General features: G+C 46.1%; 1 protein-coding gene across 2 annotated transcripts in view; it reads right to left on the reverse strand.

Moving 5' to 3' along the window:
* Positions 1 to 26,445, reverse strand: part of LOC137619482 (NEDD8-conjugating enzyme UBE2F-like) — a 164,746-nt gene that overhangs the window by 81,816 nt on the left and 56,485 nt on the right. For both annotated transcript variants that reach the window (XM_068349543.1, XM_068349544.1), the window contains exon 2: positions 9,619 to 9,724. In XM_068349543.1, coding sequence (XP_068205644.1) covers positions 9,619 to 9,720 — 102 coding nt within the window. In that variant the 5' untranslated portion in view covers positions 9,721 to 9,724. The remainder of the gene's footprint in view (positions 1 to 9,618; positions 9,725 to 26,445) is intronic.

Raw genomic sequence — 26,445 nt, forward strand, 5'->3', positions numbered from 1 at the left:
GAAAAATCAATTTTTGGGAGAGATAGCCATGTCGTCCTGATGGAAGGTTCCTTTAGGTAGCTTTCTAAGGGATATTTGCTACAGTGATACTCCCAGAGAATTAACCATAGGTCTCCAGAATTCTAACTCCTGGCGCGAGTATCCTTAACCCTTTTACTCCCAAAGGACGTACTGGTACGTTTCACAAAAGCCATCCCTTTACCCCCATGGACGTACCGGTACGTCCTTGCAAAAAAATGCTGTAAAAATTTTTTTTTTCATATTTTTGATAATTTTTTGAGAAAATTCAGGCATTTTCCAAGAGAATGAGACTAACCTGACCTCTCTATGACAAAAATTAAGGCTGTTAGAGCAATTTAAAAAAAAATGTACAGCAAAATGTGCTGGGAAAAAAATAACCCCCTGGGGGTTAAGGGTAGGAAATTTCCAAATAGCCTGGAGGTAAAAGGGTTAATATAGCTTTAAGGATATCGCATAATATCAGGGAACGTATTTTTAGATACGACACATAGCAATCTTCACCCCGAATAGATTTAACTCTTTGAGGGGGAAGAGTGGCAAACAAAATGGGAGCCGTTATCAGGGTATCTGGTGGACCTCCTCTCCGTACTACTACGGGCCATCATTCCTAACTTGCATTTAAGCTGGAATAGCCGCAGATAGAGTAGTTTCGGGTGGGGTCATTTAATAAAGAAAGGTGGGTCCATCGGGACGACATTGCTATCTCACCCAAAAATAGGTTTTTCGCTTTGCTCAAAATCCGTTTTTTAGGCTCGGCCATGTCGTCCTGATGGAAGCTTAGCAGAGAATTAACTTGAAAGTACTATATCTGTGGGTTTGTATAAGTGCCTTTACTTAGAGTGAGTTCCTCATATGGTCTGCTAGACCCGTATGTGACATTACCGTTATCTGTCATATCCACTAAGCTTGGAACTAGCTTAGGGCTTCCTGGCCCCTGAAGGGAAAGTGTCGACTTCGACTATAAGGATTCAAAGTTTGTATATCTGTAAGAACGAACGGTAAACTTTCTAGAGATTACCTTTCCGTGCCTTGGACATCAGTATGTTCAAGATTCTATTTAAAGGAATAGAATAAAATTCTGGGTTTCTTTTATTCCATTAACGGAGGGTTAAAAGAAGACGCAGCTACATTTTTCTATTTATTTTCATAAGCAAAATAAATTATAAATGTATACATCACAAAGTAGAAGTCTAACCTTGCATAGATAAACATCATGGTTATATATATTTCTGACCTATAAGGGAAGAATATACATATATGAATTCATTATTTAATGCCACTCAAATGAATGTGAAGCTAAACATGTCTAGTTTCACTCAGATGTTGGATATGCATCAACACTGTGTTCAAATGTTCACACGGCACTGGTGTTATTGGTTAGATTCTGCACCTGTATAGAAGAGTCTATTAATCACCGTAGTGATCTTCACTAGAAGGTATTAATACCTATTCACCCGATGCACTGAGTCCCAAAACAGTACACTGTTCATCGCAGCACTAGACGACGGGTTTGATGACATTACCTGCCGCCACCACAAAGTGTTTTATCTCGTGTGCTTCCTTCGCATAATGTTTATAGAAGACTCTGGATGATTTCCACCACATAAATGAGCAGAGTCTCTCAAAGTCCATGTGTTGAAAGAAATTCAACGAGGAAGCAACTTTCCTTGGATCGTGACCTGCGGGTGTGCTGTCAGGATCCGCTCTGCGAATAAAGTAGGTGAGTTTCACTCTCAGTTCTCTTAGGGATAAGTTCGATCCTAGGGTTTCGCCTCGGAAGAGCTGTCCCTCCTTAAAGTCTGAAGTTCTTCAAAGATAGACCTTGAGACACTCTACTGGGCATAGAGCGACATCTTCCTTCAGTGGGCAGATTCTCCAAGGACCCCACCTTTGGTGGGCAGCTCGTTCTTGGCGAGAAAGGCAGGATCAGGGAGGAGATTCAGTTCTCCTGTGTCTAGGAACTGAAAATGGCCTTCATTTCTGGATAGGGCCACTATTTCACTTACTCTAGCCCCTGAGGCTATTGCAAACAGAAAGATAACTTTCTGTGTTAGATCCTTTAGGGTGCAACCTCATTGTTCAGATTTGAAGCATAGTGCAAGACTTTGTCCAACGACCATGCGATGGGCTTTAGAAGGGTTGCCGGCTTGAGTTTAATGCATGCTTTTGGTATCTTATTGAAGATTTCACTTGTGAGGTCCACCTAAAAGGCGTATAGAAGAGGTCTAGTCAAAGCCGACTTACACGCAGTTATTGTGGTGGAAGCCAGGCCTTGTTCGTGTAGGTGGATGAAGAAAGAAAGACAAAAATCTATTGATATTTCTGTTGGTTTCCTTGCTTTCACAAAGGAAACCCACTTCTTCCAAGATGATTCATATTGCCTCCTAGTTGAACTTCCCTTGTACTCTTCAATGAAGTCGATTTTGTCTTTTGAGATCCCAAACTTTTTCTTCGCTGCTAGGGCGAGAAAATCATGAGATGTAGGTTGTTGGTTCTCAAGGATGAAGCTTAAACAGTCGACTTCTGAACCAGTTGGGATAAAACTGGGTTCAGCAGAGGAAACAGCTTCAGTTTCAATTCTAGAACAAGAGGGAACCAATTGCTTCTGGGCCATTTGGGGGCCACTACTGCAGCTGTTCCTCTGAAGGATCTCAGCTTGTCGAGGACTTTTAGCAGGAGATTGGTTGGTGGAAACAGGTAAATCCGATTCCATCTGTTCCAGTCGAGAGACATGGCGTCAATCACTTCTGCTTGAGAGTCCACATAAGGGGCTACATAACGAGGTACTGTAGTTTCTTGTTGTCACTCGTTGCGAAGAGGTCGATCTGCAGTTCCGGGACTTTTTCCGAGAGGAAGGAGAATGTGTCTCCGTCTAGGGACCATTCTGTTTCTATCAGCTTTCGCCAGGATAGAGCGTCCGCCGTCACATTGCGGGACTTCAGACCATCTCAGTTTCTCTAATGTTAGGTGGGATAGGGGCTGCAAAAAAGTACCTCTTTGATTGTTGATGTAAGCTACTATCGTAGTGTTGTCGCTCATCACCAACACTGAGTGACCTGCCAGGAACTGGTGGATCTCTTGAAGAGCCAGGTATACAGCCTTCATCTCTAGATTTATTTGAAGGTACTTTTTGGGCTCTAACCAAAGGCTTGAGGCCATGTTGTGCAGCACGTGGGGCCTCCACCCTTCTTTTGATGCGTCCGAAAACAGTATCAAATCTGGTAGAAGGACAAGAAGATCAACCCCCTTCACAGCAGATTCTTATCTGGCAGCCACCATCCGAGGTCCGTCATTTCCTCTGATCCCATGGGGATCTGAATGTCTGGGAAATCTAAGGCCTGATTCCATCTAAACTTCAGTCGCTTCTGTAGGGAACGTATCCTGAGGAGACCGTTGGGAACTAGACGGACCAGGAATGATGTGTCTACGAGGAGACATGACCACCTCTGGGCTGGGAGTTCTTCTCATCTGAGAAAAGGTCTCGCGACCTTCCTCAGCCTCACTACCCTGTCATCTGATGGGAAGGCTTTATGCAGTTTGGTGTCTAAAATCATGTCCAGGTATACCACTCTTTGCATGGGAAGCAAGGATGACTTCTGGAGGTTTACCATGATTCCCACATCTTGGCAAAGCCTCAGAAGTTTGTCTCGGTGCTGAAGAAGGGTTGCCGCCAAGTCTGCTAGGATCAGCCAATCGTCCAGTTAACATAGAAGATGGATGCAGAGCCTGTGAGGCCAAGATGACAAGAGGGTGAACACACTTATGAAGACCCAAGGGACTGTGGAAAGACAGAAGCACAGCTCCTGGAACTGGTATATTTTGTTGTCCAGATAGAATCTTAGATATTTCCTTAAAGACGGATAGATTGGGATTTGGAAGCAAGCGTCTTTTGGATCCGGTGTACATGTGAAGTCTTGTTGTCTTACCGCTTGTCTGACCATGTCTGCCGTCTCCATGCCGAACGAAGTCTGTTCAACAAACATGTTCAGAGCCGAGAGGTCGATGACTGGTCTCCAGCCTCCAGACGCCTTTTTCACATGATAGAGTCGACTGAAGAAGACTGGGGACCCGTCGAGGACCTCATGCAGAGCGCCCTTCTCCAACATGGTCTGGACTTCTGCTTGAAGGGCCTGCCCCTTTACTGATCCCATCGCAATGGAGCTCGTAAGCACTGGATTCTTGGTCAGTGGAGGGAGAGATGAAATGAACAGGACGCGATACCATGAACGAATCACTGAGACCATCCAAAGTTCGGCCCCGAGCTGCATCCACCTGAACCAGTAGCTTTGTAGATATTCCCCAACTGGTGGACAAGCAGGGGGATCGCCTATAGTAGCGTTCGCGGCTTCGGCCACCACCTCTCTGTTGTTTTCATCCACGGGTGGACTTCAGTGCCTTTCCGGTCCTTGACGGGAAAGGACTTCTAAGATGACGTTTTGTCTTTTGCTGCCATTTTACTGGTTGACGGTTTGGATTGGCTGGGTTTCGGAGGAGCTGGTGGTCTGTATGGCCGAGATGTTAAGGCCCTATGGAGGAGGGAGTTTTGGTGAGACTTCTCTCACCTCTCTGCACCCTACTAGACGTCCTTAGGCTAATAGAGCGAGGAACCCTCCAGAGAGGAGTTCTTGAGCCTAGCGATCTCGACATTTGGGACCTGCTGATGGAATCTCTCAGCCACCACATACCTTCGTTTCAAATTGGTGTTGGCCCACAGATTCACAACTTGGTGGGCCAGAAACTCAATGATGAGGGTATCGGAAAAAAGGAAGGTGTCCATTACCTTCTTGGTACTTTCCTTAGAAAAATCCTCGGTCCGTACCAGGATTCCCACAGATCCTAACCAAAGATCCAGCCAAAAAGTAGCCTGCATGGCGTACTTCGCAACTTTCTCTTGTTTTAAGATCTCCGAGGCCGAGAATGCAACCTGACGAGAAGCAAGTCTCTCGAGGGGGACTCTCTTCGTCAAGGCTCGTCTAGAATCTCATAATATCTACTCTAGTGGACACGTGAAGGTGAGAGGAGTTTGGAGGATGAGCCTGACCAGTACAACCCAGAGATCAGAAAGCTGGGAGGCGATATCACGCGAAGGACTCCTGAATCCCTGGAACCAGGGCACAGCAGCACTGGACTTCGAAGGTATCCGAGTGCCCAAAACAAGGTCCAGGACCATATCCTTGCCTTCTTGAGGGGCCATCTCTGGGTCCGGGTCTGAAAACCCATTGAGGGCCTTCATGCTAGCCAGAACCTGCCAAAAGGCATGTTCTGACTCTCTCTGGTCACCATCTAATGTTGGGCTGGCAGCCCAGTCATCATCATCCACCACCATGATCTCGTCCCGGGGTGGGTCAAGGTCGATATTGGGTTGGCTGACGATGTCCTGACACCTGTCTGTGGGTCTCTGAATCCTGGAAGAGGATTTTGGAACTGTTTTGGAATCTTTTGACTCCCTCTTGGGGGGGAAAAATATTTCCAAAACTGTAGGTCTAGATGGAATGACCTTCTATACCTGAGAGGAGGGAGAACAAGGAACCTTTACAGGTTCTGCAGCTGAAACAGAGCCCATTTCAAGAGCTTCCTCCGTTGGGGATGGTTGGGAAGAGTCCAAGAATGACTCTTCCCCACAAGTGCCTCCCAGGTGGGAAGGTGAGACAGCAATAGTTAGAGGAGAAGATGGCCTATCAGGGACAACCTCTATCCTTGAAGCTCTAACCGGAGTCAGCTTGACCCTAGATGATGGCAAATCGTCAGGTAATCCTCTCTTCCTCTTAAGGGGAAACTCAGCCGTAGTCCATTGCCTTGAGTCTGTCAAAATGGTAGAGTCCCCCAGGGAAACCCCGGATGGCTCCAAAAAGCGAGAAGATACAATACTAGGTCCGAAGACCTGACTTACGGCCTTGACCAAAGCGCTGAACCACGGCTGCTTGCTGAAGGATGCGCTGTCCGATTGCTCCCCTGAAGGGAACAAGGTTGAAGGGTTTCTTTGAGGAGTCTTCATCTCAGACAAGGGAGACTTCTGAATCGTCGCCTTTGGTTCTTTCCTTGGTGCCAGCAGTTTTGGAGTCCTAAAAACCCGTGACCTGCCCTCTTCCTCCTTCCCTGGCGGTTGGTCTGTTACGTGTTTGCGGGGAGGGAAATGGGCAACGGTGAACGATTAGAGGGAACCTTACCCTTCCTTGAAGTAAGAACCGAGGTTCTTCGCAAAAAAAGACCTGGAAAGGACCTTACCCTTGTGGGTATCCTGCTGCTGCGAGGTTGCTGTTGACTGGTGATCCTCACTTGGTTGAGGGTGGATACTCACCTTTGTAGTTCTAAACTAGGCGGTTGAAGACCGCTGACGCGTTGGTGAACGCTGATGAATCGCTGTATGCCAGTGCGTTGGAGAGCCTGATGACTGCTGCCGCACTGCCGAATCCTAGTGAGCTGTTGATGATTGCTGACGCGTTGTTGAGCGTTGTGACGAAATCGCACGGACAACCGAAACTGACCGACGAGAGTACTAATAGTGGTCCGACGATCGAAGAGATGGTGACTGACGAACCCTCGGAAAACAACGAGATTGATGCGAGGGCGATCGAGGCTTACGTGAAGCCGGAAAAACACTGATCAAAAGATGGCAAATTTGATCAGCGGTACAGCAAGTCAGCGAGCAGTGAGTGGGCGATTTACGAGCAGCATGTCTATTAGCAGAGGCCTTACAAGTAGGCAAATGCTGAGCAGTAGCTCGTCACGTGGGCGAATGGTGCTGAGCAAGCGACCGATGAACGGTATAAGGATCCCGACATTGACGAGCAAGCAATTTCTGAGCTGTAGACTAGGCAGGCGAAACACAATCTGCCGGCTGAGCAGGCAATTCATGAGCAGTCGGCTGAGCCGGCGATTTACAAGCTGTCGACTGAGCAGGCGATTCACGAGCTGTCGGTTGAGCAGCTATTCACAAGCTGTCGGCTGAGTAGGCGATTCACGAGCTGCGGGTTGACGAGGAGCAGGACTATGAACCTAAACCTAACGAGCAGAATAGTGCTGAGCAGGAACCTGATGAGACGAAGAGCACTGCACAGGAACTCTGGCAAGCATGTGAACAATGTGCAGATGGTCGGCGAACAGCAGCTGGATGCTCAGGAGAAATGAGTCCTTTAGAAGGAAGCACATCCTCAGGAGGGGATAGCGAACGATCCCTCGCAGAAAGGGGAACACTCGCAAGAGAGACATGCCTTGGACTTTGCTCCCCACCCCCGGAAGAATGTTTATTTGGGGAAGAAATGCGGTCCTCGGCGGCAGAAGAGGTAGAAGTAGCAACAAAGTCTGCTGGCAGGGCAGCAGGCGAAACCTCTGATACCACCACGTCGACCAAGGTCAAGGGGTTCACCTCCGAAGCTAACAATCGTTGCAGTTCAGCACCCCTGAGAAGGAACTGCAGCAGAGACTCCTTGGAGGGAGAGCTGGATAAGCCCAGAGACAGCCAAACCTGTAATAAAGGAGAAAGAGACACGGCCTACCTTAGGGGGAGAGTCGCGGCGACCTCACTAGGGGAGGAAGCACCGTCTCTCAAGAACCGAGGTTAACCAAGGTTAAGCGGCCTAGGCTACTATTCGACGGTTCTCCAGAGGAAATCGTTTGTGTAGGAGCTTTGGAGAAAGGTTGGGAAGTGGAAGAAGAATCCTTGAGAATCTTCTGCTTCGAAGGATTCTTCGAAGAAGAACGATCCTGCTTGGGCTTCTTCTTTCGCCAATACCAATACCTTTCCCAATGGGAGGCAGACCACTCCTGGCATTCAATACATTTATCAGATTCGTTGCAGCGCTATCCCTTGCAGACCGGATAAAGACGGTGAGGATCAGCTTCCACCTCAAACATGCGGCCCTCGAGACCAGGGCAGGTACGCATGGCCAGCAGGAAGAACTTAGGGTTGTGGTAGCCAATGTGGTAACGTCCCTGACTGGTGATCACCGGACTAGGGTTCAAGTCCCACTCAAACTCATTAGTTCCTTTGGCTGCTGCAACCTCACCATCCTTGTGAGCTAAGGTTGGGGGGTTTGGGAGAGCCTATAGGTCTATCTGCTGAGTCATCGACAGCCATTGCCTGGGCCCCCTTGGTCCTAGCTGGGGTGGAGAGAGGGCTTGGGTGCTGATCATATGTGTATATGGTCGGTCTCTAGGGCATTGTCCTACTCGATAGGGCTACGTCTCTGTACCTTGTCCCCGCCATTCTTGAGCGGCCTATAACCTTTAAACACACACACATACTGAAAGGAAAAGTCAAAAACACATTAATGGCAGTCCAAAATAATGGAGAGAATATAGAGCGGCAACAACCGTTCATCATTCGAGCCAAAAGCAAAGTGAAGCAAAGTCACAGGTGTGAGTGAGAGGGGTAGCTAGCTAACCCCCATTACTAGCGGAATGGATGGTTAACCCTCGCTAAATTCTAATGGCTTGTTCTTTCAGCTTCGGCGAAAGCACTACCCCTTTAAATAGTGTTGGTTTGTATTCCAGTTACGGAACAAATAAGTTTTTCCTTTGTCGAAACTCCTTCATTTTCTATTCCTTTATTTCCTATCCTCATTGGGCAACCTTCCCTATTGGGGGATTTGGGCTTGTAGCATTCTGCTTTTCCAGCCAGAGTTGTAGCTTGGCTATTAATAATAATAACAACAACAACAACAACTATAATAATAATAATAATAATAATAAGGGTAGCAATACCCAAGGAAGGGCACAGCTTCTACACACCCAAGTCCTCGTAGGTCAGCACAACAGTAGGTGAACTTCAGGAGAAAGGCAGAGGAGTACTGTCTTCCATAGAGGAAGGCAATACTTCAGCTTTCTCTGAACCTGGCCCCAAGTACAAGCCAACGTCTCTCCCTCCTACCAAATTCCTCCAAAGAACCTAGGCACCAGCCATAGAAGAATCCAAAGTCATAAGAGGTCAAGAAGCTGAAGGAGAGATGGAGCTAGATGGTGCTGCCACATCCCAAGCTGGAAAATCCCTGTTGATTTTCTTGCCGAATTCCACCCAAGGAGAGGACTGAGCAGTCGTGGCCCCCTACAAAAGTTACAAAGATGATGAGGATCTACAGCTAGCTTAGACATAAACCTGCCACTTTTTTGCCCAGTTTACAAAGGCAAAGCCCCATGTCTGAGCCTGGACCCCATATGCCAGTATACAAATAACAAAAAACTGAAAGAAAAAGCAAAAAGATTAAAACAGCTAGATGAGGAAGCGAAAAGTACGTCCGTACTGGTTTGCAGCCAAAATCAAAGTGAGAGCTACACTGACTGACGGGTGGGTGGAATTTACCCGCTATCTACCAGCAATTACAACGACCTTGTTAAAGAATTTAATGGTGGTTCCAGCCTTGCCGAAATCATGATTTATAAATTTTGTGTAGGAACAAATGTCTTTTCAATAGCATGCCAAAAAAAAAGGATAATGCTGATAGTCAAGTGAGTGGGTACTCACTCCCCTTTAACTTGCTCCCAAGTTTCAATAACCCAGCCAATTTAACATAAGGTATATCTATATTAAAGACAAAAGGATTGCATCCTCATAGCAACCAATCTTTAATTTACCATACATAAAATCTAAGTTAATCTTACTTCTTTGACTAGGAGCTGATCCCTGATGGAAATTCGTTTTTTTGGTGGTTCTTGTACTCCACCTCCCTTACTAGATTTTAGTTTCTTCGTTAAGGTTATCATCTCCCTGAAATAAAGTTAATTACAGTACTTATGTAAGTCAGCTAAATTAACACATTGTACAGTACTCAAAATAAAGTATAAAATGAAATACATTACTTGCACAAAACATGACAAATTCGAAGATAATTTGTATTTTTCCTAACCATACAAACCTTAGCTATTTACATTGGGTTTACCTTTTAGCGTAGCTGAAATAACGAGCCAATAGTTTTTAACGAGGGTTAATTGCCACCGCGCTAGTTAGCGGGGGGGTAGGGGAAGGGTAGCTTGCTACCCCTCCCCCCCCCCCCCACACACACACCAGTGATTTGCTTCACTTCACTTAGAGGTAGGACTTGACTTGGGGGCCAGGGATGGCGGGCAAATATGTGTAAATAGCTAAGGTTTGTATGGTTAAGAAAAATGTTATTTTCCTTAGTAAAATAAATTTTTGAATATACTTACCCGATGATCATATAGCTGTCAGCTCTGCTGCCCGACAGAAAAAACCTACAGGCGGAATACGCCAGCGATCGCTATACAGGTGGGGGTGTACATCAACATCGCCATCTGTCAAGTAGGTACTTAAGTACTCGATGTCAACATAGAACCAATTTTCTCCTCTGTCCACTGGGTCTCTATTGGGGAGGAAGGGTGGGTCCTTTAATTTATGATCATCGGGTAAGTATATTCAAAAATTTATTTTACTAAGGAAAATAACATTTTTCAATATTAAACTTACCCGATGATCATATAGCTGATTCACACCCAGGGGGGTGGGTAGAGACCAGCATTACATGTTGACATTATTATGAGCTAAGTATTCCGTATTTCATTTTAGCAGTTATTCAAAATAACAAGCATAAAATAAATAAGTACCTGGTAAGGAAGACGACTTGAACAATTACTCTGCCTTTTTAAGTACGTCTTCCTTACTGAGCCTCGCGATCCTCATAGGATGCTGAGCGACTCCTAGGAGCTGAAGTATGAAGGGTTGCAACCCATACTAAAGGTCCTCATCAAAACCTCTAATCTAGGTGCTTCTCAAGAAATGACTTTGACCACCCGCCAAATCAAGTAGGATGCGAAAGGCTTCTTAGCCTTCCGGACAACCCAAAAATATTTCAAGAGAAAGATTAAAAAGGTTCTGGAATTAGGGAATTGTAGTGGTGGAGCCCCCACCACTACTGCACTCGTTGCTACGAATGGTCCCAGAGTGTAGCAGTTCTCGTAAAGAGACTGGACATTCTTAAGATAAAAGACGCGAACACTGATTTGCTTTTCCAATAGGTTGCGTCGAATATACTTTGCAGAGATCTATTTTGTTTAAAGGCCACGGAAGTTGCGACAGCTCTAACTTCGTGTGTCCTTACCTTCAGCCAAGCTTGGTCTTCCTCATTCAGAAGGGAATGAGCTTCTCGTATTAACAGTCTGATAAAATAGGATAAAGAATTCTCTGACATAGGCAAAGATGGATTCTTAACTGAACACCATAAAGCTTCAGACGGGCCTCGTAAAGGTTTTTAAAAATAGAACTTAAGAGCTCTTACAGGACATAATACTCTTTCTAGTTCATTTCCAACCATACGATAAGTTTGGAATATCGAACGATATTGGTCAAGGCCGAGAAGGCAGCTCGTGTTTGGCTAGAAAACCAAGTTGTAGAACATGTAGCCGTTTCGGATGAGAATCCGATGTTCTTGCTGAAGGCATGAATCTCACTGACTCTTTTAGCTGTGGTTAAGCATATCAGGAAAAGAGTCTTAAAGGTGAGATCTTTCAGGGAGGCTGATTGAAGCGGTTCGAACCTGTCTGACATAAGGAATCTTAGAACCACGTCTAAATTCCAACCAGGTGTAACCAAACGACGCTCCTTCGTGGTCTCAAAAGACTTAAGGAGGTCCTGTAGATCTTTATTGTTGGAAAGATCTAAGCCTCTGTGACGGAAGACTGATGCCAACATGCTTCTGTAACCCTTGATAGTGGGAGCTGAAAGAGATCGTTCTTTCCTCAGATATAAGAGGAAGTCAGCTATTTGAGTTACAGAGGTACTGGTCGAGGATACAGATACTGACTTGCACCAGTTTCGGAAGATTTCCCACTTCGATTGGTAGACTCTAAGGGTGGATGTTCTCCTTGCTCTAGCAATCGCCCTGGTTGCCTCCTTCGAAAAACCTCTAGTTCTCGAGAGTCTTTCGATAGTCTGAAGGCAGTCAGACGAAGAGCGTGGAGGCCTTGGAGTACCTTCTTTACGCGTGGCAGACGTAGTAGGTCCACCCTTAGGGGAAGTGTTCTGGGAACGTCTACTAGCCATCGAAGTACCTCGGTGAGTTATTCTCTCGCGGGCCAGAGGGAAGCAACTAGCGTCAACTTTGTCCCTTCGTGAGAGGCGAACTTCTGCAGTACCTTGTTGACAATCTAGAACGGAGGGAATGCATATAGATCTAAATGTGACCAATCTAGTAGAAAATGTTATTTTCATTAGTAAAATAAATTTTTGAATATACTTACCCGATAATCATGTAGCTGTCAACTCTGTTGCCGACAGAAATCTACGGTCGGGATACGCCAGCGATCGCTATACAGGTGGGGGTGAACACCACAGCGCCATCTGTGGTCAGGTACTCTAGTACTTCTTGTCAACACCACCTCAATTTTTTCCTCGGTCCACTGGTTCTCTATGGGGAGGAAGGGTGGGTCAATTAAATCATGATTATCGGGTAAGTATATTCAAAAATTTATTTTACTAATGAAAATAACATTTTTCAATATTAATCTTACCCGATAATCATGTAGCTGATTCACACCCAGGGTGGTGGGTGGAGACCAGCATACATGTTAACACAGAAGCTAAGTATCCCGTATTTTATTTTATTAGTTATTCAAAAATAACATAAAATAAATAAGTACCTGGTAAGGAAGACGACTTGAACCGTTACTCTGCCTTTATTAAGTACGTCTTTCTTACTGAGCGTAGCGGTCCTCTTAGGATGCTGAACGACTCTTAGGTGCTGAAGTATAAAGGGCTGCAACCCATACTAAAGGACCTCATCACAACCTTTAACCTCGGCGCTTCTCAAGAAAGAATTGACCACCCGCCAAATCAACAAGGATGTGGAAGGCTTCTTAGCCGACCGTACAACCCATAAAAAGTATTCAAGAGAAAGGTTAAAAAGGTTATGGGATTATGGGAATGTAGTGGCTGAGCCCCCGCCTACTACTGCATTCGTTGCTACGAATGGTCCCAGGGTGTAGCAGTTCTCGTAAAGAGACTGGACATCTTTGAGATAGAATGATGCGAACACTGACTTGCTTCTCCAATAGGTTGCATCCATAACACTCTGCAGAGAACGGTTCTGTTTGAGGGCCACTGAAGTAGCCACAGCTCTCACTTCATGTGTCCTTACCTTCAGCAAAGCAAGGTCTTCTTCCTTCAGATGAGAATGTGCTTCCCTAATCAGGAGCCTGAATAGGTAAGAAACTGAGTTCTTAGACCTTGGAAGAGAAGGCTTCTTGATAGCCCACCATAAGGCTTCTGATTGTCCTCGTAAAGGTTATGACCTTTTTAGATAGTACCTAAGAGCTCTAACTGGGCAAAGTACTCTCTCCAGTTCGTCCCCCACCAAGTTGGACAGGCTTGGGATCTCGAACGACTTAGGCCAAGGACGTGAAGGAAGCTCGTTTTAGCAAAAAACCGAGCTGCAAGGAACATGTAGCCGTTTCAGATGTGAAAACTATGTTCCTGCTGAAGGCGTGGATCTCACTTACTCTTTTAGCTGTTGTCAAGCACACGAGGAAAAGAGTTTTTAATGTGAGGTCCTTAAAAGAGGCTGATTGGAGAGGTTCAAATCTTGATGACATAAGGAACCTTAGGACCACGTCTAGATTCCAGCCTGGAGTGGACAACCGACGTTCCTTTGAGGTCTTAAAAGACCTAAGGAGGTCCTGTAGATCTTTGTTGGTGGAAAGATCCAAGCCTCTGTGGCGGAAAACCGCTGCCAACATACTTCTGTAACCCTTAATCGTAGGAGCTGAAAGGGATCTTACGTTCCTTAGATGTAACAGGAAGTCAGCAATCTGGGTTACAGTGGTACTGGATGAGGAAACTGCATTGGCCTTGTACCAGCTTCGGAAGACTTCCCCTTTAGACTGATAGACTCTGAGAGTGGATGTCCTCCTTGCTCTGGCAATCGCTCTGGCTGCCTCCTTCGAAAAGCCCCTAGCTCTTGAGAGTCTTTCGAAAGTCTGAAGGCAGTCAGACGAAGAGCGTGGAGGTTTGGATGTACCTTCTTTACGTGAGGTAGACGTAGAAGGTCCACTCCTAGAGGAAGAGTCCTGGGAATGTCGACCAGCCATTGCAGTACCTCTATGAACCATTCTCTCGCGGGCCAGAGCGGAGCCAACCAACGTCAGCCGTGTCCCTTTGCGAGAGGCGAACTTCTGAAGTACCCTGTTGACAATCTTGAACGGCGGGAATGCATACAGGTCGAGATGGGACCAATCCAGCAGAAAAGCATCCACGTGAACTGCTGCTGGGTCTGGAATCGGAGAACAATACAACGGGAGCCTCTAGGTTATCGAGGTAGCGAACAGATCTATGGTTGGCTGACCCCACAGGGCCCAAAGTCTGCTGCAAACATTCTTGTGAAGGGTCCACTCTGTGGGGATGACCTGACCCTTCCGGCTAAGGCGATCTGCCATGACATTCATATCGCCCTGAATGAACCTCGTTACCAGCGTGAGCTTTCGATCTTTTAACCAGATGAGGAGGTCCCTTGCGATCTAGAACAACTTCCACGAATGAGTCCCTCCCTGCTTGGAGATGTAAGCCAAGGCTGTGGTGTTGTCAGAGTCCACCTCCACCACCTTGTTAAGCTGGAGGGACTTGAAGTTTATCAAGGTCAGATGAACCGCCAACAGCTCCTTGCAATAGATGTGAAGTGTCCTTAGCTCCTGATTCCATGTTCCCGAGCATTCCTGTCCGTCCAAAGTCGCACCCCAGCCCGTGTCTGATGCGTCAGAGAAGAGACGGCGGTCGGGTTTCTGAACAGCCAAAGGTAGACTTCCTTGAGAAGAAAGCTGTTCTTTCACCACGTGAGAGTAGACCTCCTCTCTTCGGAAACAGGAACTGAGATCGTCTCTAGCGTCATGTCCTTTATCCAGTGAGCCGCTAGATGATACTGAAGGGGGGGAGGTGGGGTCTCCCTAACTCGATGAACAGTGCCAGCGATGAAAGTGTCCCTGTTAGACTCATCCACTACCTGACTGAGCATCGGTTCCTTCTCAGCATGCTCTGGATGCAATCTAGGGCTTAGTATATCTTTGGGGCCGACGGAAAAGCCCGAAAAGCTCGACTCTGAAGATCCATACCCAGGTAGACAATGGTCTGGGATGGGACGAGCTGGGACTCCTCAAAATTGACCAGGAGGCCCAGTTCCTTGGTCAGATCCATAGTCCATCTGAGAATCTCCAGACAGCGACGACTTGTGGGAGCTCTTAAAAGCTAGTCGTCTGACGGGGCCGGACACAAGATCATGGTACTGCTGCACAGTCTGTGAACTGTCAACCATGGGGAAGCGAGGAAGTACAGTGACAACCCGAAGCTGTCTAGACTGTCTGGGTCGTACAGACAACTCCTTATTGGGTTGCTGAGGTTGCCGCACTGCGTCACAACAAGACACTTCTGCTGGTTGTTGAACGTCTTCCCAGTGACACACTGACTCCGTAAACAAAAAATCCTCTAACAAGGACTAAGCTTGGACTGCATGTCTTGCAACACAGCTCAAGGTCTATGGGAGCAGGTGTGGTAACAGACGGGGTTAGCGACTGAAGTGGAACCATTACCCTCCCTGGAAGCATGCTATGCTTAAATAAAAGTCCATAGGAGGCTAAGCAGCTAAAGGCTCCTCTCCAAATGACAGAGTCCTCAAGGGAAAATCAGAAGGAGGGAGAATAGCACTTTCTCATCTACAGGAACCATATCCGAGAAAAGCTAAGTTCTCTCAGTGAGGGTGTCACTGGTGCAAAAGCAGCAGACTAGAAGGCAACGTTATGAAACTGCTTGACAGTCTAGTGAGTTGGCAACAACCAAAGATGTGTGACTGAGAAGCATGCGGTAAGGTATGCAGAGCATGCTGTATGTAGAGCATGCTGTAAGGTAAGCAGAGCATGTTGCATGGCGTGCGGCTTATGCTGCATGGGATGAGGCTCATGCTGCATGGGATGAGGCTCATGCTGCATGGTATGAGACTCATGCTGCATGGGATGAGGCTCAAGCTGCAAGGGATGAGGCTTATGCCGCATGCGTTGAGGAGGATGCCGCATAGTATGAGGCTCCTGCCTCATGGGTTGAGGCGGTAGCCGCATAGCATGAGGCTTTTGCCTCATGGTTTGAGGAGGATGCCGCATAGCATGAGGCTCCTCATAAGCATGAGGCTGCCTCATGGGTAGAGGAGGATTATTTAAAGAAATCTGAACCTGACACTAATCTAGCTGTCCGAGGATTTACCTGGTGAGACATCAGTCTCTTTACCAGCGAGTTTTACCAGATTTCCCCGGGCCACCACGTGACACAATTGGTAGTAATTCATACAAATTACCCCTAATGAGTCAATATGGATAAATATCAACACAACATCGTGTTCAAATAGAAATAAATTTCTACCTCATACTTGGGATCGAACGCTAGCCCCTTCTAATGAAAGGCCAGGTCGAAACCAACCATGCCACGAGAGCCCATTCAAGAGTTGAGGTTCTTGCCTCAAGAGTGGAGGTGGCTGCCGCAAGAGTTGAGGTTGCTGTCTCAAGGATGGTGGAGGTTGCCGCAACGCAAGAGGTTGCTGCATAGCGCTGGTATCTGGCAACTCCCAATGCGGCAGCTCACGCGTGGAGGTAGGTTGAGGAACCTCAACATCATACGTCTGGCAGGGTGGACTGCGCAGAGGTGGAGTTGAGGTTGCTGCCTCGAGGATGGTGGAGGTTGTCGCACCGCAAGAGGGAGCTGCCTCGAGGATGGAGGAGGTAGTCGCAACGCAAGAGGCTCCTACCTCAAGGGTAGAGGAGGTTGCTGCAAAGCATAAGGCTCCTGCCTCAAGTGTTGAGGAGGTTGCCGCGTGGCAAGAGGCTCCTGCCTCAAGGAAAGTGGAGGTTGCTGCACAGAGCTGGTATCTGGCAACTCCCAATGCGGCAGCTCACGCATGGAGGTAGCTTGAGGAACCTCAACATCATACGTCTGGCAGGCTGGACTGCGTAGAGGTGGAGGAGCGCTCGCAGGAGGAGGTGTGTTAACCTTCTCTGCCTGAAACTCCTGCATCAACACCGCAAGCTGAGACTGCATTGTCAGCAGCATAGACCACTAGAGTTTAAGAAAGACAACAACAAACGGAGCTACTGTCCGTTGAAACTGAGGGTCTAAAACAGCTGGTGCGGCAACAGACGGAGTTACTGTCTGTTGCGATACCACCTTGCCTCTCTGGGAGGTGTGCAGTTGTCGTACTGCAGCAAGTCCGAACTGACCCAGTGCTAATGGCACCACCTAGGAGTTGGACTTGCGCGGAAGGGACCGACTTGCACTTAAAAGCTGCAAGATTTGGTCCATGGTTTCTGCGAGAAACCTCTTCCGCAGACGAGGAATAATTGGGCTCTCTCGTCTTTGTGTGGGTGGGGTGATCACGTCGGCTACGTGAGTTGGTTACACCCGAAACCACGGAGGGAAACGTCTGTTCGTCGATCAAGGCCTGCTGAACCCATAAGTCCTTCGACATTACTTCTCCCCTGGGCTTGGGAGCTTGTAAGAGGTCCCAGACTAGGCGAACAACTGGCACGAACAGACGAACCCTCGAACGCAACACTGTAACACTTTGCGCTTATCACTTATCACTTTTGATTTTCTGTTTGCACTTATTTCACTGAACTCGAAACTTTAAGTGGTTTGTACCTGAAACACGCAATTCTATCCTTCATTAAAAGTTAGTAATTGCGAAAACAGTATTACAATGTAACAGAAAAACATAATGAAAGATAAATAATTCAGTGGCTGGAAAAGAGATTAAACACTAGATCAAATAAACTACGTTTAAAATCTCTCACCGCATAAAGTCTGAGAACAAGAATAAAACTCTAGAAACGTTTACCTTCTTCCCCTAAAGAGACTAGGGAGAAGAGCAAAAACGATAACAACGTTACCCGCTTGAACGAAACGTTTATCCTCCTCTCTCTCCCTCCGTCTCTATCTCTCTCTCTCTCTCTCTTGACTTAGCACCTGAGAGAAGAGCCCAATTATATATATCGTTAAAACATATTATTGTTAAAGGAAAAAAACTGAAAGGTTTCCCAAATAAAAAGTTCCTTTATTAGAATAGAACCATTTAAGCTAAGAAAGAATGAACAAAACGCTAGAATCGGTTTACTCTTACTGCAACGTGACACCGTGATAGACTCTCTCTCTATCGTAACGATAGAGCGCAAGTTGAACGTTCTGAACGTCAACAACTGCAGAGACAAAACAAAACGTTAGTTCAACTTTGAAAACAGTACAAGACTATCAAAGAAATTCTCTATTATCTCTCTCTCTCTCTCTCTTGACTTAGCACCTGAGAGAAGAGCCCAATTATATATATCGTTAAAACATATTATTGTTAAAGGAAAAAAACTGAAAGGTTTCCCAAATAAAAAGTTCCTTTATTAGAATAGAACCATTTAAGCTAAGAAAGAATGAACAAAACGCTAGAATCGGTTTACTCTTACTGCAACGTGACACCGTGATAGACTCTCTCTCTATCGTAACGATAGAGCGCAAGTTGAACGTTCTGAACGTCAACAACTGCAGAGACAAAACAAAACTTTAGTTCAACTTTGAAAACAGTACAAGACTATCAAAGAAATTCTTTCAAAAACATTAAAATAGCATAATATGTTAACAGGTAAAACGAAATGACGGGCTCAAAGTTAATTAACTTCGGTTCCAAGAAAAGACCGCCTACTATTAGGAAAGGTCGAATATAAACAAATATAAAAATTAATTTTAATAAGTTTATAATAAAAGGAAGTTAATCAAAGAGGCCTATAAAAGGCGGAGATATATAAAATAAATCTATAACTTTGTTAAGCAAAATTAAGAGAGTCTATACTCTCTTCGACACCAACACTTCCGTCTAAGGGAAGGGTCGGCCATTTAAAAGTGAAAGAGAGTTCATACTCTCTTCGTACCAAAATTAAATCAAAAATTAAATCAAATTAATTCCAAAAACTTGCTAAGCTAATGATATAGCTTCCTGAATAGCGAAGGCTAAACTCTAGAGCAAATACATCACCAAATCGTGAGCAATAACTCCAGAATCAACAGCGTATCCATGTAGGTCTAGCCGGAGGCACGACAGAGGAAAAATTGAGGTGGTGTTGACAAGAAGTACTAGAGTACCTGACCACAGATGGTGCTGTGGTGTTCACCCCCACCTGTATAGCGATCGCTGGCGTATCCCGACCGTAGATTTCTGTCGGCAACAGAGTTGACAGCTACATGATTATCGGGTAAGATTAATATTGAAAATGTTATTTTCCTTAGTAAAATAAATTTTTGAATATACTTACCCGATGATCATATAGCTGTCAGCTCTGCTGCCCGACAGAAAAAACCTACGGGCGGAATACGCCAGCGATCGCTATACAGGTGGGGGTGTACATCAACAGCGCCATCTGTCAAGTAGGTACTTAAGTACTCGATGTCAACATAGAACCAATTTTCTCCTCTGTCCACTGGGTCTCTATTGGGGAGGAAGGGTGGGTCCTTTAATTTATGATCATCGGGTAAGTATATTCAAAAATTTATTTTACTAAGGAAAATAACATTTTTCAATATTAAACTTACCCGATGATCATATAGCTGATTCACACCCAGGGGGGTGGGTAGAGACCAGCATTACATGTTGACATTATTATGAGCTAAGTATTCCGTATTTCATTTTAGCAGTTATTCAAAATAACAAGCATAAAATAAATAAGTACCTGGTAAGGAAGACGACTTGAACAATTACTCTGCCTTTTTAAGTACGTCTTCCTTACTGAGCCTCGCGATCCTCATAGGATGCTGAGCGACTCTTAGGAGCTGAAGTATGAAGGGTTGCAACCCATACTAAAGGTCCTCATCAAAACCTCTAATCTAGGCGCTTCTCAAGAAATGACTTTGACCACCCGCCAAATCAAGTAGGATGCGAAAGGCTTCTTAGCCTTCCGGACAACCCAAAAATATTTCAAGAGAAAGATTAAAAAGGTTCTGGAATTAGGGAATTGTAGTGGTGGAGCCCCCACCACTACTGCACTCGTTGCTACGAATGGTCCCAGAGTGTAGCAGTTCTCGTAAAGAGACTGGACATTCTTAAGATAAAAGACGCGAACACTGATTTGCTTTTCCAATAGGTTGCGTCGAATATACTTTGCAGAGATCTATTTTGTTTAAAGGCCACGGAAGTTGCGACAGCTCTAACTTCGTGTGTCCTTACCTTCAGCCAAGCTTGGTCTTCCTCATTCAGAAGGGAATGAGCTTCTCGTATTAACAGTCTGATAAAATAGGATAAAGAATTCTCTGACATAGGCAAAGATGGATTCTTAACTGAACACCATAAAGCTTCAGACGGGCCTCGTAAAGGTTTTTAAAAATAGAACTTAAGAGCTCTTACAGGACATAATACTCTTTCTAGTTCATTTCCAACCATACGATAAGTTTGGAATATCGAACGATATTGGTCAAGGCCGAGAAGGCAGCTCGTGTTTGGCTAGAAAACCAAGTTGTAGAACATGTAGCCGTTTCGGATGAGAATCCGATGTTCTTGCTGAAGGCATGAATCTCACTGACTCTTTTAGCTGTGGTTAAGCATATCAGGAAAAGAGTCTTAAAGGTGAGATCTTTCAGGGAGGCTGATTGAAGCGGTTCGAACCTGTCTGACATAAGGAATCTTAGAACCACGTCTAAATTCCAACCAGGTGTAACCAAACGACGCTCCTTCGTGGTCTCAAAAGACTTAAGGAGGTCCTGTAGATCTTTATTGTTGGAAAGATCTAAGCCTCTGTGACGGAAGACTGATGCCAACATGCTTCTGTAACCCTTGATAGTGGGAGCTGAAAGAGATCGTTCTTTCCTCAGATATAAGAGGAAGTCAGCTATTTGAGTTACAGAGGTACTGGTCGAGGATACAGATACTGACTTGCACCAGTTTCGGAAGATTTCCCACTTCGATTGGTAGACTCTAAGGGTGGATGTTCTCCTTGCTCTAGCAATCGCCCTGGTTGCCTCCTTCGAAAAACCTCTAGTTCTCGAGAGTCTTTCGATAGTCTGAAGGCAGTCAGACGAAGAGCGTGGAGGCCTTGGAGTACCTTCTTTACGCGTGGCAGACGTAGTAGGTCCACCCTTAGGGGAAGTGTTCTGGGAACGTCTACTAGCCATCGAAGTACCTCGGTGAGTTATTCTCTCGCGGGCCAGAGGGAAGCAACTAGCGTCAACTTTGTCCCTTCGTGAGAGGCGAACTTCTGCAGTACCTTGTTGACAATCTAGAACGGAGGGAATGCATATAGATCTAGATGTGACCAATCTAGTAGAAAGGCATCTATATGAACTACTGCTGGGTCCGGGATAGGTGAGCAAAGTATTGGGAGCCTCTTGGTCATCGAGGTTGCGAAGAGATCTATGGTTGGCTGGCCCCAGGTGGCCCAAAGTCTCTTGCATACATCCTTGTGGAGGGTCCAATCTGTTGGAATTATTTGTCCCTTCCTACTGAGACAATCTGCTATGACATTCAAGTTGCCTTGGATGAACCTCGTTACTAGTGAAAAGTCTAGACCTGTTGAACAGGTGAGGAGGTCTCTTGCGAACTCGTACCATGTCAGAGAGTAGGTCCCTCCTTGCTTGGAGATGTACGTCAAAGCAGGGTGTTGTCCGTGTTCACCTCCACCACTTTGCCTTGAAGGAGAGACCTGAAGCTTTTCCAGGTCAGACGTACTGCCAGTAGCTTCTTGCAGTTGAAATGCATGTCCTTTGACTCGAGTTCCATAATCCCGAGCATTCCCTACCGCCTAATGTCGCACCCCAGCCTACGTCCGATGCGTCCGAGAAGAGAACGTGGTTGGGAGTCTGAACAGTCAGGGGAAGACCTTTTCAAAGGTTGATAAAGTCCTTTCACCAAGTCAGACCAGACTTTATCTTTCCGGAAACCGGGATCGAGACCGCTTCTAGCGTCTTGTCCTTTTCCAGTGAAAAGCTAGATGATACAGAAGAGGACGGAGGTGTAGTCTTCCAAGTGACACAAATTGAACCACGGATGACAGTGTCCTAACCAGACTCATCCACAGCCTGACAGGGCAGCGTTCCTTCTTCAGCATCTTCTGGATGGATAGCATGGCTGGGGGTTGATCGTCTTGTTCAGCAATGTCCTCATCAGAGGGTTCCTCATCCGAAACTGATGAGGAAACGGCAACAGAGTGGGCAACGTCTGACTCGCTGAATCCGGCCGCACTGGTGGATGCGTGACGGAGCCGGACACAATATCATGGTACTGCTGCACAGTCTGTGAACTGTCAACCATGGGGACGCGAGGAAGTACAGCGTCAACCCGAAACTGTCTAGACTGTCTGGGTTGTGCAGTCAACCCCCTACCGGGTTGCTGAGGATGCCGCACTGCGTCACAACAAGTCACCTCTGCTGGTTGTTGAACGTCTTCCTAGTGACACACTGAACGTCCACAACCACCTCCGAGAGTCGCTTAACGTCAACGTGCGACTGGCAACCCACACTGGGTCGCATCGGTGGAGGAACCACCTCAACTGGCGGACGCGAGTAGGATACCTCAGCGTCAACAGGGCGCACAACCAACCAGTAGGAAGGTTGTTGGCCAGAAGGTTCTTCTCCGTAAAAAATCCTCTATCAAGGACACAAGCTTGGACTGCCTGTCTTGCAACAAAGCCCATTAGGGTCTATGGGAGCAGGTGTGGCAACAGACGGGGTTAGCGACTGAAGCGGAACCATTTACCATCCCTGGAAGCCTTGTTATGCTTTCATTCAAGTCCATAGGAGGCTAAGCAGCTTAAGGCTCCTCTCCAAATGACAGAGTCCTCAAAGGAATATCAGTAGGAGGGAGAACAGCACTTTCTCATCTACAGGAACCATGTCCGAGAAAAGCTAGGTTATCTCAGTGAGGGTCTCACTGGTGCATAAGCAGCAGAACAGAAGGCAACGTTATGTAACTGCTTGACAGTCTGTGAACTGTCAAAAACTGAACTGTCAACCACAACAGGTGCGTGAGGACATACAGCACTGGTGCATTAGTAGCAGACCAGAAGGCTACGTCATGTAACTGCTTGACAGTCTGTGAGCTGGCAACAACCAAAGCTGTGTGGGGAAGCCTCAACTCCTGACTGACTAGTCTGCTGCGGGCGAGTGGCGGTAACCACAGTGGGTTGCGGAGGCTGACACACCGTGTCAAAACACGGCAGCTTGTGGTAGCTCACGCACGGCAACGGAGTGCTCCGTGTGTCTGAGGGAGTCAGCATGCGTCTGGCAGGGTCGACTGCGCATGGGTGGAGGAGCTCTCACAACAAGAGTGTGGGAGCAGGCAGCCGCAGCGTCTGCTGGGCGCACAACCGTGGCAGGTTGTAGGCAAACGGGTGCATCGTCAACCTTCTCCGCAGTCGGAGTGTGGGAGCAGGCAACAACCAAAGCGGAGTGGTGGTGCGTGGTGGGGACTGCCGTGGGTTGCGGAAACTAACGCATCGCGTCAAAACACGGCAGCTTGACTCCACCTTCCCACTGCTGATGCGGTAGCTCACGCATGTTAACGGAGGGTGCCGCACGTCGGCTAACGTTAACATGCGTCTGGCAGGGTCGATTGCGCATCGGAGGTGGAGCTCTCCGCAGCCGGAGTGTGGGAGCAGGCAGCCTCAGCGTGAGCTGGGCGCACAACCGTGGCAGGTTGTAGGCTAACGGGAGCAGTGTCAACCTTCTCCGCACGAAACTCCTGCATAACCGCAGCTAACTGAGTCTGCATAGACTGCAGTAAAGACCACTTAGGGTCTACAAAAACGGCAACAGACGGAGCTACTGTCCGTTGTGACTGAGGGTCTAAAACAGCTGGTGCGGCAACAGACGGAGTTACTGCCTGTTGCGGTACCACCTTGCCTCTCTTGGGAGGTGTGCAGTCGTCGGATGACTGCAGCGAGTCCGAACTGACCCAGTGGCTACACCTAGGCCGTTGGACTTGCGCGGAAGGGACCGACTTGCACTTAAAAAGCTGCAAGATGTGGTCCATGGTTTCTTACGAGAAACCTCTTCCGCAGACGAGGAATAAATGGGCTCTCTCGTCTTTGTGTGGGTGGGGCGATCTTGGGTAGATACGCCCGAAACCACGGAGGGAAAAACGTCTGTTCGTTGATCAAGGCCTGTGGAACCCATAAGTCGTTCGACATTACTTCTCCCCTGGGCTTGGGAGCTTGTAAGAGGTCCCGGACTAGGTGAACGACTGGCACGAACAGACGAACCCTCGGACGCAACACTGTAACACTTTGCGCATATCACTTTATCACTTTTGATTTTCTGTTTTGCACTTATTTCACTGAAATCGAAACTTTAACTGATTTCTACCTGAAACACGCAATCCTATCCTTCATTAAAAGGTAGTAATTGCGAAAACAGTCTTACAATGCAACAGAAAAACATAAATAAAGATAAAGAATTCAGTGGCTGGAAAAGAGACTAAACACTAGATCAAATAAACTACGTTTACAATCTCTCACCGCACAAAGCCTGGGAACAAGAATAAAACCCTAGAAACGTTTTACCTTCTTCCCCTACAGCGACTAGGGAGGAGAGTAAAAAACAAGAACAACGTTACCCGCTTGAACGAAACGTTTATTCTCCTCTCTCTCCCTCCGTCTCTATCTCTCTCTCTCTTCTCTCTTGATTTCGCACCTGAGAGAAGAGCCCAATTATATATCGTTAAAACATGTTATTTGCTAAAGGAAAAAACTGAAAGGTTTTCCAAATAAAAAGTTCCTTTAATTTAGAATTTAAACCATTTAAGCTAAGAAAGAATGAACGAAACGCTAGAATCGGTTTACTCTTACTGCAAAGTGAAACCGTGATACACTCTCTCTCTATCGTAACGATAGAGCCCATGTTGAACGTTCTGAACGTCAACAACTGCGTAGACTAAAAAACTAAACGTTAGTTCATCTTTGAAAACAGTACGAGACTGTCAAAGAAATTCTTTCATAAAACATTAAAATTAAAAAAGTATTAAATTCTTTAAAGGTTAAATACGATATAACGGGCTCAATGTTAATTAACTTCGGTTCCAAGTTAGGACCGCCTACTATTAGGAAAGGTCGCATATAAACAAACATAAAAATTTATTTTTTATAAGTTTATAATAAATGGAAAGTTAATCGAAAAGGCCTATAAAGGCGGAGAGATATAAAATAAATAGATCTATAACGTGTTAAGCAAAATTACCAAAAACCTAAACACACTTCCGTCTAAGGGAAGGGTCGGCCATTTAAAAGTGAAAGAGAGTCCATACTCTCTTCGTCACCATAATTAAATCTATCCAAAACGAGTTCAAGTTTTGAAATGAAGAAAAAACCCCTGCATAGCGAAAGCTCAAAACTGGAATAGTGTACTTCACCAAATCGTTGTGAAAACAAATCCAGTTAGGGACGGCGTATTTAGTAGGTCTTGCCAGTGGCACGACAGAGAGAAAATTGGTTCTATGTTGACATCGAGTACTTAAGTACCTACTTGACAGATGGCGCTGTTGATGTACACCCCCACCTGTATAGCGATCGCTGGCGTATTCCGCCCGTAGGTTTTTTCTGTCGGGCAGCAGAGCTGACAGCTATATGATCATCGGGTAAGTTTAATATTGAAAAATGATATTTTAATTATAAAATAAATTTTTGAATATACTTACCCGGTGAATATATAATAGCTGCTGCTCCAGCGGCTCGACAGAAAAAACACACAAAAACTCGCGAGCGATCGCTATGAAGGTTGCGGGTGTGCCCACCAGCGCCAACTATCGGCCAGATACCGCACATGCATGTAAACAAGCCTCAATTCTTCTCGTCCCGCTGCGTCTCTATTGGGGAGGAAGGGAGGGCCTTTAATTTATATATTCACCGGGTAAGTATATTCAAAAATTTATTTTATAATTAAAATATCATTTTTAAATATTTAACTTAGCCGGTGAATATATAATAGCTGATTCACACCCAAGGCGGTGGGTAGAGACCAGAGTTAATTAAGTTTACAGCGTATATGCTTAGAGTTTTTGACAGTTATAATATAACAAAACCCAAATAGCCTATATAGGTAACTGGTAAGGAAGTTGACTTAGACGATTACTCTGCCTTGTAAGTCTGTCTTCCTCACGAAGCCCAGCGATCCTCTTAGGATGCTGCAAGACTCCCAGGAGCTGAAGTATCAAGGGCTGCAACCCATACAAACAGGACCTCATCAAACCCCTAATCTGGGCGCTCTCAAGAAATGACTTTGACCACCCGCCAAATCAACCAGGATGCGAAAGGCTTCTTAGCCTTCCGTACAACCCAAAAAACACATTTCAAAAGACAGATTAAAAAGGATATTGGAATTAGGGAAGTGTAGTGGTAGAACCCTCACCCACTACTGCACTCGCTGCAACGAATGGACCCAGTGTGTAGCAGTCCTCATAAAGAGTCTGGACATCTTTTAAGTAAAATGACGCG

The sequence above is a fragment of the Palaemon carinicauda genome, chromosome 26, assembly GCF_036898095.1.
Source record: "Palaemon carinicauda isolate YSFRI2023 chromosome 26, ASM3689809v2, whole genome shotgun sequence".
Classification (NCBI taxonomy): domain Eukaryota; kingdom Metazoa; phylum Arthropoda; class Malacostraca; order Decapoda; family Palaemonidae; genus Palaemon; species Palaemon carinicauda.